Source organism: Phocoena phocoena, chromosome 3 (assembly GCF_963924675.1).
Source record: "Phocoena phocoena chromosome 3, mPhoPho1.1, whole genome shotgun sequence".
Taxonomy (NCBI): Eukaryota; Metazoa; Chordata; class Mammalia; order Artiodactyla; family Phocoenidae; genus Phocoena; species Phocoena phocoena.
The window spans coordinates 168309429-168329213 of NC_089221.1; the positions used below are offsets into that span (position 1 = coordinate 168309429).

The 19785-nt window shown below is 49.5% G+C and overlaps 1 protein-coding gene across 1 annotated transcript in view; it reads left to right on the forward strand.

The window, feature by feature from the left end:
* The window catches only part of C3 (complement C3), a 35068-nt gene extending 18764 nt beyond the window's left edge, over positions 1-16304 (forward strand). The window contains exons 22-41 of the mRNA XM_065873377.1: positions 629-695; positions 792-878; positions 1600-1803; positions 2317-2392; positions 2664-2823; positions 3832-3930; positions 6520-6676; positions 8152-8315; positions 9360-9518; positions 9667-9726; positions 9850-9940; positions 10062-10113; positions 12283-12370; positions 12489-12575; positions 14461-14566; positions 14971-15060; positions 15227-15310; positions 15728-15811; positions 15900-16035; positions 16122-16304. Of these exons, the coding sequence (XP_065729449.1) occupies positions 629-695; positions 792-878; positions 1600-1803; positions 2317-2392; positions 2664-2823; positions 3832-3930; positions 6520-6676; positions 8152-8315; positions 9360-9518; positions 9667-9726; positions 9850-9940; positions 10062-10113; positions 12283-12370; positions 12489-12575; positions 14461-14566; positions 14971-15060; positions 15227-15310; positions 15728-15811; positions 15900-16035; positions 16122-16263 (2193 nt within the window). The 3' untranslated portion in view covers positions 16264-16304. The remainder of the gene's footprint in view (positions 1-628; positions 696-791; positions 879-1599; positions 1804-2316; positions 2393-2663; positions 2824-3831; positions 3931-6519; positions 6677-8151; positions 8316-9359; positions 9519-9666; positions 9727-9849; positions 9941-10061; positions 10114-12282; positions 12371-12488; positions 12576-14460; positions 14567-14970; positions 15061-15226; positions 15311-15727; positions 15812-15899; positions 16036-16121) is intronic.
* The last annotated feature ends 3481 nt before the right edge of the window (positions 16305-19785 follow it).

A 19785-nucleotide genomic window follows, 5' to 3' on the forward strand; every position in this document is an offset into this window, starting at 1 on the left:
GGCAAGTTACTTCACCTGTCTGTATCCCAGTTCCCCCATCTTTAAAATGGCATTGATAATAGCAGTACCCACTCCAGTGGGTTGTTGTGAAGATTACATGAATTAACCCCAGCAATCTTCTAGGCACATAGGAAGATTTCTAAAGGTCTTGTTATTTCTTTATTAATTTATAATTTTATTATTAATTTGCACAACAGTGGGTATGAGGTAGATGTTTTTGTTTTTGTTTTTTGTGGTACGCGGGCCTCTCACTGTTGTGGCCGCTCCCCTTGCGGAGCACAGGCTCCAGACGTGCAGGCTCAGCGGCCATGGCTCACGGGCCCAGCCGCTCCGTGGCATGTGGGATCTTCCTGGACCGGGTCACGAACCCATGTCCCCTGCATTGGCAGGCGGACTCTCAACCACTGCAACACCAGGGAAGCCCGAGGTAGATGTTTATATTACCTCCTTATAAGGAAGGAAGCTGAGGCACAGACAGGTTAAGTAACTGACTTCCAGTCATACAGCTAAGGTCAGGTGGAGGCCATCATGCCTTATGCTACAGTAATCCCAAGAACAGTGCCCTGCTGACTGTCTGTCTGTCTGCCCTTTTATTCACACGACTCCCCCTACCCCTAACACTGTCCAGCCAGAAGGAATGAGAGTCAACAAAACTGTGGCTGTCCGCACACTGGATCCAGAACATCTGGGCCAAAGTGAGTCAGCGAGGCAGAGGGGGTGAGGCCTGGGTGGTGATGCAGGGTGGGGTGGGAGGGGGCTGGTGCCATCTGTGTCTCCCATTCACCCGGCAGAGGGAGTGCAGCGAGAGGAAATCAAAGCTGCCGATCTCAGTGACCAAGTCCCAGACACGGAGTCAGAGACCAAGATCCTCCTGCAAGGTGAGATGCCCTTGGCCCCAATCCCAGGGGACCCAGAATGGTGTTGGGGGGCCATGACTCCTAAGCAGGGAGCCCAGTTCCATCTAATCCCAGGAGTATTTAACCACTGTGTTTCCCGCCTCCTCGTCAGCTAGAACCCCTCCTTAATCTGCTTTATAGAAGGCTCCAGGCAGTACTTAGTTCAGCAAATAGCTTTTGCTGATAAAGAAGCAGTAGAGTTCAAGAGAAGAAATTATGGATTTAATTGCCTCGGATGGAGAACTGGGGCAAGAAGGGGCAAGACGGAGCTGGAAAGGCACCTTGCAACTTGAGAGCTGTAAGGTTTTGGGAGGAGACCCTTGGTTTCCTCATCTGTGATAGGGGCGAATAATAGTATCGACATCTAAGGGCTGTTGGGAGGATTAAATGAGATACTGTATGGTGTGAGAACAGAGCCTAGCAAATAGCATTAAGCATGATAAAAGTATTCATGGTTGTTGTTCCTGGAATTATTTTACCACTGGTGTAACCAGAGGACCCAGGGACCGGAGTTCCCCTGTGAAGCAGAAACCCACTCCCACTGCCCACAAATGCAGAGCCCCCTCTAGCCACTCAGCCGTGCATCACTTCCATCATTGACATGCTCCCAGCTGTCCCTGACCCCTTGGGCCCTGGCTGGTCAGAGCCTGGAAATGCTGGGGGCAGCCCCAGACTTGAGTGCCATCCTCACGCCCGGCTGCAGGGACCCCAGTGGCCCAGTTGACAGAGGACGCCATCAACGGGGAGCGGCTGAAGCACCTCATCCAAACCCCCTCGGGCTGTGGGGAGCAGAACATGATCAGCATGACACCCACGGTCATCGCGGTGCACTACCTGGACAACACAGAACAGTGGGATAAGTTCGGCCTGGAGAAGCGGCAGGAGTCCTTGGAGCTCATCAAGAGGGGTGTGCGCCCCACCCGCCCCTCTGAGCCCCCTCCGCCCCTGAGACCCCACCTCTCTGAGACCCGCTCCTATGAAACCCCTCCACCCCTGGACCCTGCCCCTCTGCGCCCCCTCCACTCCTGAGACCCCGCCCATCTCGAGGCCCCGCCCCTCCTCTGAGACCACTCCCTCACCCCTCTCTGAGCCCCTCTCTGAGCTCCCTCCCCCGCTGAGGCCCGCTTGCCCCTGAGAACCCATTTTGAGAACCCTCCTCTCTCTGAATCCCCTCTCCTCTGAGAACTCCTTCCCCTTCTTCTCTCTGATCCTCCCACCCTCTCTGAGTCCCTCTCCGCTTTAAGCTCCCCTCCCTCCTATACGCCCGCCCCCTGCCCAGAGCCCCACCTTTCCTCTCTGGACCCCTGTCCCGCCCCTCACAGAATCTTTATCCTCTTTCTAAGCCCCTCCCCTACCTGGCCTACCCACCCCAGCCACCCCCTCCACTCAGCCTCTAGTGACACTTCTCTCCTCCCTGCAGGGTACACCCAGCAGCTGGCCTACAGACAACCCAACTCGGCTTTCGCCGCCTTCCTGAACCGGCCACCCAGCACCTGGTGAGTCTCCATGATCAGCTTGCCCATCCTCAGCCTTGCACCTCCCTGAGCAGGGCCTGGATCCCGGCCTGGGGTGGTCTAGGCGGGTCGCCACCCAGAGTCAAGGTACCAGCCCCCTGTGTAACCTGCAGGCAACGCTGGGCCCTGAGATTTGGGAAGGGAACCTGGGCCAACCAGGCTAGGCCCCGCCTCTCTCTGCTCATTGGTTGTCTGGGATGCCAGTCTCCGGATCCCAGAGACAATTGGCTCATGCTCTGTACCCACCCACCAGGCTGACAGCCTTCGTGGTCAAGGTCTTCGCACTGGCCTCCAACCTCATCGCCATCGACTCCCAGGTCCTCTGTGGGGCCGTCAAATGGCTGATCCTAGAGAAGCAGAAGCCTGATGGAGTCTTCCAGGAGGATGGGCCCGTGATACACCAAGAAATGATTGTAAGAGGCAGGGATTCGGAGCAGGCTGGGAGAGGAGGGCACCTGAGCATCACAGGATGGACGGGAGGAAGATTCCATCATCCACCCACTGCCCAATTCACTGTGTGTGGGAATAGGGAAATGAGGGAACTGAAAGTGTCATTCCTCCCTTGCAAAAACCAGAGACCTGCAGGATCTGGTGCAAAACGAAATTCCCCTGGCTCCCCAATGCTCTTAAACACAGAACTCAGAGCTGTGGTCCTAAAAGTGTGCTCCCCAGGCCAGCAGCATCAGCAGTATCTGCAAACTTGTTAGAAATGCAAAATGTCAGAAATTCTCAGGCTGGACTCCAGATGCACTGAACCAGAAAATTTAGGGGCACCGCCTAGGAATCTAAGTTTTAACACCCTCCCCCCACCACCCCCACCAGGTGTGCTTAAGTTGGAGAATTGATGCCTTAGCCTGACCTTTCAGGCTTCCAGCCTCATAGCCTTACCTCCTTCTTTCCACACTCCTCCCGTACTGCTGGGAGCCTTGCTCTATACAGACACGGGGCCTTTGCACATGCTGTTCCTGCTGCCTGGCATGCTAACACCTGCCCTCTTTGAGAGTTTACTCCTACTCACTGCTCCGATTGTGGTTCCAGCTATCATCCCTCAGGGACGCTTTTCCATGACTGAGTCACACTCCCACTGTCCTTTCTCAATGCCACATCCACTTCTCCAGTGCAGCACTCATCAGTTTGTAATTATATATTTGTTGATGAGCTGGTTGGTTCCTATCTGTCTCCCCTACCAGATGGGGAGTTCCATGAGGGCTGGGGCCGTAGTCTGGTTGTCATCCAACATCTCAACCACACCATCAGCAACATTTGCAGAATGAATGAATGAATACCAAAGAGCTTGACCCTCCTGGGGAGAAACTGGGAAGAGACCCAGCGCTGCCTTGACCGGCTGATCCTACAGGGGGGTTGGTTGGCGTGTGGGAACACACTGATGACCCTATCCTTGTTTCCTGCTTCTCCTCTAGGGTGGCTTCAAGAATCCCGAGGAGAAAGACGTGTCCCTCACGGCGTTTGTTCTCATCGCGCTGCAGGAGTCTAAAGACATTTGCGAGGGACAGGTCAACGTAAGTGTCCCCCGCTCTCTCCCTTCTTCCTCTCCCCCACGCAGGACACATCCACCTGGGAAGGTGAGGTGTTGCTTTCGGGCCATTTCCAGTCCTCCCAGTGCGGTAACAACCACCACAGCAGCCATAAGAGTATCTAACTAAGATAACTCATCTAAGAGTGTGACAAGTTTAAGTCCTGTAATCCTTGTAACAGCCCAAGAGGTAGGCTACTCTTATTATCCCCAGTTTACAGAAGAGAAAACTGAGGCTCAGAGAAATCAAAGATCGGGTCCTTTCTGCCTGCTTTACCATTGTCAGAGAGTTGTAGCCAATTTCAACAAAAGCCCCTTCAGCTTGCTTTCCACAACACTCCTACATCTGTATCCTTGCTGCTTCCCTAAAGAAAACTCGGGACACAGAGCTAAAAGGGGAGTGGGGGCGGAATCCTCAAGATTATTACCTTAGTCTGAGGGATCTTGCAGGAGATTTTTAAAGGGGTCCATGACCCCAAAAGGAAAAGCATTCAAAATGTTGGCTCACTGCTATCCCCTTTTCCTCTAGTTTTGGTTCTGAAGCAGAGAAGCTTAGAAAGACAGGCTCCTGAGAATCTGTAATCACTCAATCTGCTTTGCCCTGGGGTTTTGAGAGTGGGTTGTTTGAATTTTAGTTGCCCTAGTGGGGAACCTCAGGGCCTCCCCTTCAGCCAGCTGCTTCTCCCTCCTCAGAACCCCAGAAAAGAGGTGGAGGGGAGGGGGCTGTTACCTTTTTTGCCCGAGAGGGACCCAGGCCTTCCTGGTTCCAACCTGGAGGATTTGAGAGAAATTATAGCAGAAAAGAGCACTAGAACTGTGGGGTCAGACAGAACTGACCTCAAATCCTGACTCTCAGGCACTTCCCCTTGCTGGGCCTCAGTACGTGCATCTGTGAAATGGGTATAATAATCTTTGCTTTTTTTTAGGACTCTCTGAGTTGTCCTAGATGTCACACATGTGTCCTAGTTATCATACATGTGACCTAGATTGTACAAAAATAGATGGGAATTTTATTTTAGGGATCTAAGAATTTATCGAATTCAAAGATGAAAGTAGGGACTTCCTTGGTAGTCCAGTGGTTAAGGTCCGATCCCTGGTTGGGGAACTAAGATCCCACATGCCTGTGAAGTCAAAAAAAAAAAATGAAAATAGCCTCAGGGACTCTGCCAGGATGCTTTGTTCTTCGTGTTCTCACATGTCTTTCATTCCCTTCTTGCCCAAGAATTCAACTTTTCCCTGCCATCCAGCCTGACTGGCAGAACATGGCTGTCTTCCTTGGCGAAATAGTCAGACCAAGGCTAGAGCTCAGATTCCCAGTGAAGGATTCTGATTGGCTCAGCTTGGGTCGGGGATTCACCCCTGGACCAATCAGCTGAGGCCAGGAAGTAGGTCTTAGTGGGCAAATATGGCTGCTTCCACTGTGGCCATGTGAATGAGAGGGAGGAGGTATTCTTACAACAGTCAAGGACAGATGTAGGAGGGATAGCTGGGCAGGCAAAAGGATTTTTTCTTCCACAACACAGCGTGAAGTATGGCATAGGCTGTGGAACCAGACTGCTGGCGTTTAAACCAACAGGGTGCTGCCCAGCTTGTGGACGCCAGGTGTTAAATTTCCAGGACTTTGCAAGCTGGTTGTTAAAGACAATCATTGTTAAAAATTAAATTATATAAACTTACAGTTAAACTGCAAACATTAAACACTAAAAACACAGGTAATAAACGCTTTAAATGTATCACTTCCTAAATATTTTGCTACCTTTTATCATATTCTCTTGAGGTTACTTTTGTCTACTGTATCTGTATGGTGGAAATATTATATGATGTTGTGTTACTGCCCGTCTCTTCCCAAATCTACATTCAGTGATGCCACATTGCTAGGTTGAAATCAGCCATGATAGTACTGACGCCATGGAAATCAGCAAACACTTCAAATCATGTCTTCCCCCAATCCCCATCTTTCTGGGTCACAGTATTTTTATCTGCACAGCAGGATAATGATGAAAATAATACCTGTCTCATAGGATTTTATGAGATTAAATGAGCGGATATATGACTGGGACATAGTAAGAGCTAGCTGTGATGATGATAATGATTGGATAAGAGGTGTTCCCTTGGTGTGCTGAATCTGCCTCATACTAGCTCACGAGTGCCTTTTGGGGGCATCTCTTCCCCACTGCATGTTCAGGGACATCACATTAGTAGCTTGAAATTGACCATCGTGGAAGTTTTTACACCACAGTAATTGGCAATCTATAAACTAGCAGCCCCTCCACCCACCCACCCCCCAATCCCGTGCCTCCACTGGAGAGCTGGTTGTTAACCATGTTGTTTAAACATTTACTAGCACAACACAGGGTATATAGACTCCCCCGCCCCCCCACCCCAGCACAGAGTAGGTACTCAGCAACAAAGCAGCTCACATTGGGAAACCCTCGAAAATAGACAGATGCAAGGCAGATAGGTCCCAAGGACAGAAACCACCTGGTGCCCAAGAAGTGATGCTTATGTGATCCTTACCAGTTCTCTGTGGCAGCAACGCCCACCTGACCAGAGTACCCAATCCTCTTTCTCATAGAGCCTGGGGCGCAGCATCACTAAGGCAGGAGACTTCCTTGAAGACCACTACATAGAGTTGCAAAGACCATATACTGTGGCCATTGCTGGCTACGCCCTGGCTCTGTTGGGCAAGCTGGATGGTGCCCTCGTCAACAAATTTCTGAACACAGCCACAGGTGAGGGGCAGCCTGGGGGGGTAAAGAGGGATGCATGGCTGGGGTGTGAGGGTGGCCCTCTCGAGCTGGGATGCATGGCTTTAAGCTGCACTGGGATGGACAGCTCCAAGCTGAGCTGGGATGGATGACTATGGTGTGAAAAGTTCGCAGTGTAAGCCACACGAGAAGGTTCATTGCACAATTCATTCGACAATGTTGAATGTTGTGTGTTGAGCACTTGCTATGACACGGCAGTGAGGTGTCATTAAGAACATGGGCTCTGACGTCAGACAGATATAGATTGAAATCCCACTCTGCCACTTTCTCACTGTCTGACCTTGCACAAGTTGCTTAGCCTCTCTGGACCTTAGTTTCCTCATCTTAAAATGATACCTCTGTCATAGGGTGGTTGTAAAGATTAAATGAATAATGCAAGTAGAAAAGGGTCTAGCATACTGTAAGAGCTCTATCACTGATAGCATCATTGCCTTTAATATTGTCAATAATATCATTATCTCAAGGGTAATTAAGATCCGATAGGATAATGCCATAGGGAATTCAGCACAGTGATGACACTGTATCATGTTTGCACTCACTGATGATAAGATATCTCAAGTAACATAATGTAACATACACTAAAGTGGCTTAACACAACGAAAGTTTGTTGTTGGTGAACAGCTCTCCTCCATACAGTGATGCAGGGATCCAGGCCTCTATCTTTTCCAGGCTCTGCCACTCTGGGGCCTCAGAACACATCCCATCCAAGCTGAAGGGGAAGTAGGAAGACTGTGCAATGGAGGTGGACCAGGCATGGAAGGGTCCCCATCATTGCCGTGCACATTCCATTGGCCAGAGCTCAGTCATGTGGCCATACCTACCTGCAAAGGCATCTGGGAGATGTAGTCCAACTGTGTACCCAGGAAGAGGAGGGTATTGTTCTTAGTGACAGTCTCTGCCATTGTTACTTTCTTAGGCACTTGGGACACCACAGTGAATACAGCACAGCTCCTGCCATTATGGCCTCACACTCCAGTTGAAGAAAGAAATGAGTTAATAGATTACTGTAGAGCGTCATAGTGCTGGGACGGGAGAAGCACAGGATACTTTGAGAGACAGCAGGAAGAAGGGCCTCACCCAATCTTGGGGTGCCATTGAAGCTGAATTGTATAGGGTGGGTAAGAACTAACCAGGAGTGGATGGAGAAAAGGTGCTCCAAGTCAAGGGAACAGAATATGCAAAGGCTCAGAGGTAAGAATGAGCATGGCAAGTTTAGGGAATCTCCTGCAGTGGGGCTGCAGTTCAGAATTCAAATGGAGAAGTGAAGGTTAATGAGGGAAGAGAATGAGGCAGGAGCCAGCAGATTGAGGACCTTGAATGTGGGCCAGGACACCTGAACACCAAGAGGTCTAGTATGAGTCTTTTTTCTGAGCTTTCTCTGAGCTATTTACAGGCTGGACAGAGCAGTGAGCATTATGGGGTGGGGGTTCTCCCTGCAGAAAGGAACCGCTGGGAGGAGCGTGGCCAGAAGCTCTACAACGTGGAAGCCACATCCTACGCCCTTTTGGCTCTGCTGGCGCTCAAAGACTTTGACTCTGTGCCTCCTGTTGTGCGCTGGCTCAATGAGCAGAGATACTACGGAGGTGGTTACGGCTCCACGCAGGCAAGTAGCCCCACACCCCCAGGCACCTGCATCCCAACCCCCTATGGCCTCCCATTAGCTTTCTGGAGAAGACACTGAGACCAAGAGAGGCAGTGCTTCTGTCCCATGAGCCAGGATGATTGGAATGAAGTTGAGAAATCTTTTTTTTTTTTAATTGCAAACCCATCTATGGATCCTAGACTACATTCTGGATGCCCCAAGCTGTGTTCTGAGCCTTCTTTTCCATCCTGGTGTCTAGATCATGTCCTCAGGGCCCAGGTTCAGGTGTGAGCCTCTCTCTCCCCCTGTAGGTTCTAGACCATGTTCCCATTTCTACCACATTCCCATCTTATCCTGTCTCACTGGTGGGTTCTAGACCAGGTTCTTAATGATTCTAGGCCATTATCCAAGCCTTTCTCTCCCACTGGTGGGCTCTAGGCCATGTTCTCAGTTCCATCAAGCTCTCAGTGTTACCACATCTTACTGTGAGTTTTAGACCAGGTTCTCAGTTATTCCAGTCCCTAATGAGTTCTAGACCATGGGTTCGGTAACCTCAAACTCCAGCAACCTGAGATTCCAGTTTAACCCTTTTTCTTGCTGGTGGGCTCTCAATCACATTCTCGGTGTCAATTTTGGGTTCTAGATCAGATGCTTAGTGTTCCCAGATTCCAATTTTATTCTTTTATTCGTGAGTGGGTTCTAGACACATTCTCAGTGCCTCTAAACTCTTGTCTCAGACTCTCTCCTCTGGATGGGTCTAGACCACCTTCTCAGTGTGGCTAGACTTCCAGTCTTATGTTTATACTTTCTGGTGGGTTCTAGACATGTTCCCAGTGTCTCCAAGTTCTGGTCTGAACCTCTCTCACTCAGAGAGTTCTAGGACTCTCTGGGACTCTCTAGGACTCGGTATCCAGCAAACCCCAGTGGTATTCTCACCCTCTCTGGTGGGTTCTAGGTCACAGCCTCAGGGCCCCAAGTCTGATCTGAGTCTCTTCATCCTTCAGTAGATTCTAACCACTTTCTCAGTCGCCCAGATTCACCCTCTTTCTCTGTCACGGGCAACAGGCCACTTTCATGGTGTTCCAAGCCTTGGCCCAGTACCAGAAGGATGTCCCTGATCACAAGGAGCTGAACCTGGACGTGTCCATCCAACTACCCAGCCGCAGCTCTCTGATAAGGCATCGTATCTTCTGGGAATCTGCTAGCCTCCTGCGCTCAGAAGAGGTATAGCCACCTGGCCAAACCCTCATCACTTTCATCCTCCATGCCAGTCAGAGTTTGCTAGGAGGCGGGAGGGAGGGCAGATGCCCATCACAGCCAGGGGAAGGCTTGGTTCCCAGGGCTCTCTCTTCTCTCTCCCCACTCCCCACAGACCAAGGCAAATGAGGATTTCACATTAACGGCTCAAGGGAAAGGACAGGGTACCTTGTCGGTAAGGAATGGGAACCCACACCTTCTTGGCCCACCACTTTCTCTAGGTCCCTCTGCCCCGGAGGCACCCTCCCCTTCCCAAGTCAAGTGGGCTGACACCTTGTCTCCCCTCTCATCTCGCCAGGTGGTGACCGTGTACCACGCCAAACTCAAAGACAAAGTCACCTGCAAAAAGTTTGACCTCCGGGTTTCCATATATCCAGCCCCCCAACCAGGTAAAAAGAGTCCAGACCCTATCTGTCACCCTTCCACCACCCCCATGCTAATGTCTCCCTCCCTCTTGGATCAGAACCCAGGAAACCCCCTACCTCATCCTTCTGTCTTCTGTGTTTCTAGTCAAGAAGCCTCAGGACGCCAAAGCCTCCATGATCCTTGACATCTGTACAAGGTAAGAGATGGGTCACTGGGGTTCATCTTGGCCATCCCTCTGTCTCTAGCAAGACTTCTTACAAATAATAACTGTGATGCTTAATGCTTTCTGAGAGTGTATTGTGCATGTAGTCCAGTGCTAAATACCCACAAGGAGACAGCAAGCAGTCCTCACTTTGCATGGCAGTGTGAGACTAGCAATGACAATGTAAGCTGAGTTTGTACAAAGTCATCTTAATCATCCGTGAAATTACAACTGTTCCATGACCTTTATTTTATTTTTTTTAAACATCTTTATTGGAGTATAATTGCTTTACAGTGGTGTGTTAGTTTCTGTACTTTCTGCTTTATAACAAAGTGAATCAGTTATACGTAAACATATGTCCCCATATCTCTTCCCTCTTGCGTCTCCCTCCCTCCCACCCTCCCTATCCCACCCCTCTGGGTGGTCACAAAGCACCGAGCTGATCTCCCTGTGCTATGCGGCTGCTTCCCACTAGCTATCTATTTTACGTTTGGTAGCGTATATATGTCCATTCCACTCTCTCACTTTGTCCCAGCTTACCCTTCCCCCTCCCCGTATCCTCAAGTCCATTCTCTAGTAGGTCTGTGTCTTTATTCCCGTCTTGCCCCTAGGTTCTTCATGACCTTTTTTTTTTTTAGATTCCATATATATGTGTTAGCATATGGTATGTGTTTTTCTCTTTCTGACTTACTTCACTCTGTATGACAGACTCTAGGTCCATCCACCTCACTAGAAATAACTCAATTTCATTTCTTTTTATGGCTGAGTAATATTCCATTATATATATATGTGCCACATCTTCTTTATCCATTCATCTGTTGATGGACACTTAGGTCGCTTCCATGTCCTGGCTATTGTAAATAGAGCTGCAATGAACATTTCGGTACATGACTCTTTTTGAATTATGGTTTTCCATGACCTTTAAAAATTTTAGTCACAACATCAAAAACTCTCACACTGCCAGTTTTAAAGGTCTGGAGAAACGAAAGTATAGTAAGATGAGTATTTGTTGAGTACACTGTAATTTAAAACATTAGAACACTGAGACAACAATTGGTTGGGTTCCTTTTTCCCCCCTTTGTAAAACACTTATCCAAAGCACTGTGGTTGGGACAGTGTCTCCTTTTTTCTCTTTGTCTAACTTATGAGATAAAGCAAGCATCTTTTCGTGCCATAGTGAATTGTCACGTTCTCTTCTAAGTTTGGGTCAACTTCCAATATTTCATTCTTTGAGCTTTCAACGTCATCAGATATCCAAGAGACCCTTTAATGTGATGGTTTTTGCTGGCGTCCCTTCCTCTGGGACCTCCACATCCTTTTTGTCACAACCACTTTCCTCATTTATGTTGATCAGTTTGCCTCACTAAGTTCCTCTGGCCACGTAGCTAGTCTTGCAAACGGCAGCAGAGTCAACCTCCCCGTGGTCTGCTATTTTTTCTCTAACTCCATTTATGTTTTACTCAAAGTTTACTTCCAGTGTTCTCACTCTTCATTTCATGGATGTGCTTTCATCTTTGTTGGCCAATTCCCTCTTTCAATGATCCATTTTTGTAAAATGTCACACAGGTTTTTTCCACTGTGAGAGAAAGGAGTGACACGACTCACTCCTTGCTGTCTGTGTGTGAACTGAATAATGGATGCTCAGTGACCCAACAGACTCTGAAAGGAAGGATGTGATTGGTCACTGGTTGTGAGGTGCATCTGTTATTTATGAAGTGATTGGTGGAGTGAAGAGCTAGCAACAAGATTTGTACTTTATGTCATTACGATGAACATACCGTGGTACTGGAATCTGAACCATGGTGCTGAGGGGCTGGTGCCATTCAACTAGACCGCGGTAACGGGATCATGCAAAGTGAGACATGCCCATATTCTTATATCTTCATTCTCTAGAACTAAGGCAGGTAGAGGTTAAGTAACTCATCAAATGTTACAAAGAGCTGGGATTTGTACCCAGGCAGTTGGGCTTCAGAACCTGAGCAATTAATCACCTTGATCATTACGCTCCATTTCCTGTACTCCCCTTGGGGGAATGTTTCCTAAAATCGAGCCTCACTCTCTGCTGTTCTGTGGGAACTAGAGGCCTCAGTCCCTGATATGACCCCCTTGTTCAGGCAGTGACCCCACCTTAGGGCCCAACCCCTCTCCCCCTGCCCCATCCAGGTACCTGGGAGACCAGGATGCCACTATGTCAATCCTGGATATATCCATGATGACGGGCTTCTCTCCTGATATTGATGACCTCAAACTGGTATGAAGGTCTTGGGCTCAGGGGCTGGGATCCATGGGAAGGAGCCCAGGGTCTGGAAGGAGCTGGAGGGAGGGAAGGGGATGCAGGAGGGATTTTCACAAGCCTCACCCTTCCCCAGCTGAGCACTGGTGTCGACAGATACATCTCTAAGTATGAGCTGAACAAAGACTCCACAAAGAACACCCTCATCATCTACCTGGACAAGGTAAGGCTTCCATTGGGATCTTGACCCCTACCTGGCTGGCCTTTGCTTCTCCATTGGCCTTGTCTCCAGGTCAGGCCAGCCCCAGCCTAGGGGAGACAGGGTCTGGGATGCTGGTGTGGGAGGAAAGGGCATGTAAAACAAGGTCAACCCACCTTCTAGAAGCATCTCAGCTTTTTTTTTTTTTTAATTTATTTACCTTATTTACTTATTTTTGGCTGCGTTGGGTCTTCATTGCTGCACGCGGGCTTTCTCTAGTTGCGGCGAATGGGGGCTACTCTTCATTTTGGTGCGTGGGCTTCTCATGGTGGTGGCTTCTATTGTTGCAGGGCACGGGCTTCAGTGGTTGTGGTGCACGGGCTCAGTAGTTGTGGCTCGTGGGCTCTAGAACGCAGGCTCAGCAGTTGTGGCACACGGGCTTAGTTGCTCGGCGGTATGTGAGATCTTCCCAGACCAGGGATCAAACCTGTGTCCTCTGCATTGGCAGGCGGATTCCTAACCACTGCGCCACTAGGGAAGCCTGCAACTCACCTTCTGACCACTCATGTTCCAACGTCATTTTTCACTTGCTCCCTCCAGCCTCTTCTCATCAGAGTCTTGAACAACCATTGAAAAAACCACCTTGGTTTAAAAAAAAAAAGTGCTAGGTGGAAAAAAAGGACTTCCCTTGCTCCCACCCCCTAGCATTTCTCTCTTCTTTTATTTTCTCTCCATCTAGCCTTCTCTTGCTGTCTTTATCTTGAACATAATTCCTTCTCTTTCCTGCTTATTTCTTCCCCTTCTCGTATCCGCATATCTTCCCTGCTAACTCCCTGTACCCTCACCCCATGTTAGTCAGCATAAGCAACACTAGCTACTATAATAAAACCCCTAAGAATATGGGGGTCTCAACACAAGAGACTTGTATGTCCCACTCGTGTAAAGTCCAGCTGGTACGGGAGGTAAGGAAGGGGACTTCTGCTCCATGTGGTCACGCAGGGATCCACGTACCTTCCATCTTGCGGTTCTGTAATCCCTAGGATTCTGGACTTCTCTGCTGGATCCATCCTTTCTAGAAGAAAACGGGGTTGTGCATGAGATGGGTTTTTTCTTTTCTTTTCTTTTTTTTTTTGAGATGGGTTTTTTAATGGTTTTCTTTTTTGTATTTTAATTTTTGTATCTTAAATTTTTTTATATAATTTCAACCTTACAGACAAATTTCCGAGCACAGTGAAGAAGTTCCATATAACCTTTACCCAAATTCACTAATTGTTAGCATTTTCCTCCAAATATACATGATGCCTATGTATATGTACATATATATGTATATCTGTTTCCTTCCTTCATCTCTCCATTCTTCCCTTTCTTTTTTCTTTCTTCCTTTCTCTTTATTTATTGCAACTTTATTGAGATTTAATTGACATATAACATTGCGTAGGTTTAAGATGTACAATGTAATGATTTGATATGTGTATATATTGGGAAATAATTACCACAATAAGGTTAGTTACATCCATCCCCTCACATAGTTATAAAGTGTGTGTGTGTGTGTTAAGAACTTTTAAGATCTAATCTTTTAGCAACTTTCAAATGTCTATTGCAGTCTTGTTAACCATGGAATGTTTTTAAGGATATAGATAGCAGTCCTTGGCCAGAACTCAATCACATGGCCGCATGGAACTGAAAACATGCTGAGAAGTGTAAACTAGCCATGAGCCGTGGAGAAAAAAAAATGGATTTGATGAACTGCTCATTAATTTTTTGGCAAAGATTCCTGCTCCCCCCCCCATCTTGCCCACCCATATCCTTTCTTGATCCCTCAGTTTCTCCACCACTGCTCCAACCTCCAGGCCCCATGCTGGACTTCCTCCCATGTCACCCCCTTGACCAACCTCCTCCTTCTTTCCAGGTCTCACACAGCCTGGAGGACTGTCTATCCTTCAAAGTTCACCGGTACTTCAACGTGGGGCTCATACAGCCTGGGGCAGTCAAGGTGTACTCTTATTACAACCTGGGTGAGCAGCTGTCCTAGGGCCTGGGGTCCCAGGGATCTGGGAATTAGGAGTCTAGGGGTCCCAGGAATGCAGGAGTTAAGAGTCTGGGGGTCCCGGGAATCCAGGGGTTAGGAGTCTGGGGTTCCCAGGGATCTAGGAGTTAAGAGTCTGGGAGGGTCCTGGGAATCCAGGAGCTAGGAGTCTGGGGGTCCCAAGGATCTAGGAGCTAGGAGTCTGGCGGGTCCCAGGAATCCAGGAGCTAGGAGTCTGGTAGTCCTGGGGATATGGCAGTTAGGGGTCTGAGGGTCCCAGGGTTGGGGACCTGGCCTCAGCACGTCTGATGGACTGGAGTTGGGAAACTGAGCCCCCCCAGCTGTGGTCTCTGGGGTGGAGGCCCTAGCCCTCGCCATCTCGTCTGCCCACAGATGAAGCTTGCACCCGGTTCTACCACCCGGAGAAGGAGGACGGGATGCTGGACAAACTCTGCCACAAAGATACATGCCGCTGTGCTGAGGGTGGGTGCGCAGGGGCCAGGAGGGGTGGCCACGCCCACTGGACCCCTGATTCCACGGGGTGGGGGCGGTGACCCAGGAGGGCTGGGCATACTCGTGGGTGGTAGGCCCTGAACGAGAAGCGGGACTTAGACCTTGTCCCCCGCCCACCCACCCACCCACCCCACAGAGAACTGCTTCATGCACCACACGGAGGACGAGGTCAACCTGGAGGACCGGCTGGACAAGGCCTGCGAGCCGGGCGTGGACTATGGTGAGTCTGGCGGGGGCGGCGCGCGCATGCGTGGTTGTGTGTGAGCGGAGGTGTGACGGCGCGTGTGGTCATTGCTACGTGTGGCTGTGGTTGTGTGTGTGATGTGTTGTGAGGGGCTCTGATTGCACGGGGAACCGTGGTCATGAGGGGGATGGTATGTGGGCGTGCGTGAGAGAGGTGTTTGTCCGTGGACAGGAGCAGCTGTCGTTGTGCCTGTGACTGTTGTTGTGGACGGCTGTGATTGTGTGCATGGCTGTGAGTGTGGCTGGGTATGTTAACTGCGGTGGGGGGCGGGCAGGGGGCTTGAGCCTGCCTGGCTGTGGTCCTGCCCCTATCGGATTGGGAGGAGCTGGGTGACGGCGCCCCACAGACAACCCTGCCCAGGACCCACGCTGTCTTCTTTCCCCCCGCCCACAGTGTACAAGACCAGACTTCTCAGGAAGGAGCTGTCGGATGACTTTGACGATTACATCATGGCCATCGAGCAGATCATCAAATCAGGTTAGCCCTGCGTCTGCTGTCTTTCTGCCTCCCCCTCCCCCGTGTCCGTCCCTCCCCCCAGCTCAGCTTCCCTCTCCCTCCCCTTCAGGCTCCGATGAGGTGCAAGTTCAACAGAAGCGTAGGTTCATCAGTCACATTAAGTGCAGAGAAGCCCTCAAACTGAAGGAGGGGGCCCACTACCTCGTGTGGGGCGTCTCCTCTGACCTGTGGGGAGAGAAACCCAAGTGAGTGCCCGCCCTGCGCCTGTGCATGCCCACCTCCCCCCCCCCCCGCCCTTCCCCTCCCCCTCCTGACCTGTCTCTTCCCCCAGCATCAGCTACATCATCGGGAAGGACACCTGGGTGGAGCTGTGGCCTGAAGCGGATGAATGCCAAGACGAGGAGAACCAGAAACTGTGCCAGGACCTGGCCAACTTCACCGAAAACATGGTGGTCTTTGGCTGCCCCAACTGATCCCACCACGATTGTCCACCCAATAAAGCTCCAGTTCTATTTCACAAGTCTCCCAGAGTCTGGAGCTCTTTGAGAGGGGGAGAGGCAGCTGTGATCCCCCACTGCCCCACTTGCAGCTCAGCTCCACCCTACAGGAACTTCCTGTAGTTCACCTGCAAGTTCGCAGGGTTCCTCACCTACGTCGCATGTGCCTGCCTCACCTGCACCCAGCCGGAAGTGCACCTGCATCCTCCCCTGAATCTCAGCTGTGCCTCAGCTCCATCCGTACCTGGATTTTCATTTGCGTCCTCACCAGCAGCTCACTGCCCCTTCACCTGAGTTCTCACCACCTTCCTTGCCTGCCTCTTTATGGCATTCTCACCTGAACTCTTACCAGGATCTCATCTGAATCTTTACCTGCTCTCTCACCTGCACGCTCAACCTGCACACTTGCCTATATTTTCTGCGTCTTCACCTGCTTCCCCCACCTCCATCTTTACCTGTAAACTTACCTGCGTCTTTACAAACACGCTTACCTATACCGCCTTCTCACTTGCACCTTCCCCTGCGTCTTTCCCTATGTCTTCACCAGCATCAGAACTCTCCAGTCCTCCTCTGCCTTCTCACCTTCATGCTCACCTGCGTCCTTACCTGCCATCCTCACCTGTTCTCATCTTCATCCCATTTGCTCTCATCCGCAGCTCACTTTCACTCCATTTCCCGTCTCACGCATCCCATTTGCATCGTCTAGACTCACCCCACCCTCCAGGTCAACACTTTGTAGATGGGCCTGAAGAGACTGGTAAGATTGTGTGAGGCGGCTGGGCCTGGAGGGGGCGGTAAAGGTCAGGCAGGGTGATGTTTCCAGCTGGAGCCCTGAGGGACCAAGCCAGAGATGTGACTCGTATCTCAGCGGCTGAAGAAGGAGTGCAGAGGCTGTTGTGGTCACAGCCTCACCAGAAACACATGGTGGGGCAGCAGCCACAGTTGAGTGAGGCCACTGGCTGCCAAGGGGCCCCAGGTGCCTCTTCTCACTCCACCTGTGGTCCCTTGAGGACCGTTGAGGGTGGAATCCAGGCTCCGACTCGGTAAGGTCATCCCAGGAAAACCCCCCTGAACCTGGAAGTCATGCCTGCATAGCCCCCTTCCCCTAAGACCCTGGGTCCTGGAAACCCCACCTCCCAACTTCAGGAATGTTGGGGAAATTGACTCACAGCCTACCCCCACTCCCTCCAGCCTCCAGTTGCCGGACACCCCCATCAAGGGGAGACACAGAGATCCTCATTACACATTAGGTGTCACAGCTGACATCTGCCAGGCCCCCCTGCCCTCCTTTATGTGCAATTTTTTGTTTCTTTTCTTGCTCTGTTTCTTTAATGTGTGGGATGTTTTTGTTTTGTTTTTTACTTTTTTTTTAGCATCTATGTTTCTGGGCTGTGAACAGCACAGATAGGACCTTACATTCTAAAGACAGCATGGAGTTGATTTCAGACAGTGAGGGTATCCAAAAAGGGAAGGAGATCAGGGCGACCTGGGAAGCCTGCCTGCAACGGGGCCAACCAGCAAAGTCACTTAGATTGAAGGATGGTTCAGTTTATGTGTCAATTTTGTTAGGCTATGGTAACCAGTTGTTTGGTCAAATACCAGGCTAAATGGTATTCTCAGAAGGTTTTTTTTTTTTTTTTTGAAATATATTTACTTTTTATTGAAAACTGCACTGAACACTAAATGTCCACCTTTACAATAAACAAATACAGTAATGGTAACACACTAAAATAAAACATATTTCTGATAGCCATTATTTTTCTGTTTGGGACAGTTTTGAAGGTTTTTTGGTCACAAAACAGGAATGTCAGGACTTCCCTGGTGGCGCAGTGGTTAAGAATCCACCTGCCACAGCAGGGGACATGGTTTCGAGCCCCAGTCCAGGAAGATCCCACATGCCGCGCGGAGCAACTAAGCCCGTGCGCCACAACTACTGAGACTGCGCTCTAGAGCCCGCGAGCCACAACCACTGAAGCCCACACGCCTAGAGCCCGTGTTCCGCAACAAGAGAAGCCACCGCAATGAGAAGCCCGCGCACTGCAACAGAGTAGACCCCGCTCGCCGCAACCTAGAGAAAGCCCACGCGCAGCAAGGAAGACCCAGCACATACAAAAATAAGTTAAATAAATAAATTTATTTTTTAAAAAACTTGAAAAGGAAAACCGGAATGTCCCTATCCAAAGGCTCAAAATAGGCCATCTTTTAACCAGAAAGGCGGTGATTCACAAAAGGCTATGAATACAACATGTAACTAGCTGATATAAATCTAATAGAATTTGTTAAAATCAGTCACATCTAATAACACACCTGAAGTATTCTTATATAAAATATCTCATGAAGAAAAGAAGACTTTATCAATGTCTAAAAAAGTGCGTTTGTTCATAGACAATCTGACAAGTTACCATAAAATGCAACATTATTCTTCTTGAACACTTTCAGTTCAAGACTTGCCACTCAATAAAATAGCTGAGGATATGAAACTGAGAACATATTTTTGATTATAAACAGCTTGTGAAACTTAATACTTTTTTTTTTTTTTGAATCATCAGAAGGCATTACTGAACTCACAACCAACTTGCCCGCTCTGTGTGGAGTTCAGATGGGTGAGGCTTCTCTGTACAGAAGCCTGTACTGTCTTTGATCCTATGCTCGTGGTTGTCTAACACAAACAGTTTTCTCCCCATTTTGTAGTAATTTAACCTTCCTATTAGCAAAAAAGGTAGCCAGCCCCCCTGGACTGAAGGAACTAGAGTCAGGATGGTGATTTCCTCTTACTATTTTTTATTTTGATGTTTGGAACTCTTTTTTGTTGTTAGGTTTTGGGTTTTGGTTTTGTTTTTATTTTTAAACTTTTTTTTTTTTTGGCTACGTTGGGTCTTTGTTGCTGTGCGCAGGCTTTCTCTAGTTGCCGCGAGAGGGGGCTACTCTTTGTTGCGGTGCGTGGACTGCTCAATGCGGCGGCTTCTCTTTGTTGAGGAACACGGGCTCTAGGCGAAGGGACCTCAGTAGTTGTGGTTCGCGGGCTCTAGAGAGCAGGCTCAGTAGTTGTGGCGCACGGGCTTAGTTGCTCCGCGGCATGTGGGATCTTCCCGGGGGGCGGGATGCGGGGGACAGGGGAACCCATGTCCCCTGCATTGGTAGCAAGATTCTTAACCACTGAGCCACCACGGAAGCCCGGTTTTTTAATTTTTTGTTTGTTTTCAATTGAAGTATAGTTGATTTACAATGTTAAGATGTTTGGGACTCTTGATGCAACATTCTAGAGCAAGGGGTTCAGGACCTGCTGTGCCCAAGAGACGGATAAAGGAAAAAGATCTATTTATTCTTTTTTTTTTTTTTAAAGAAATTGGCAAGGTAATTTTTTCAAGTATTTTTAAAAATTTATTTGGCTGTGCCAGGTCTTAGTTTCGGCATGTGGGATCGAGTTCCCTGCCCAGGGATCGAACCTGGGCCCCCTGCATTGGGAGTGTGGAATCTTAAACACTGGACCACCAGGGA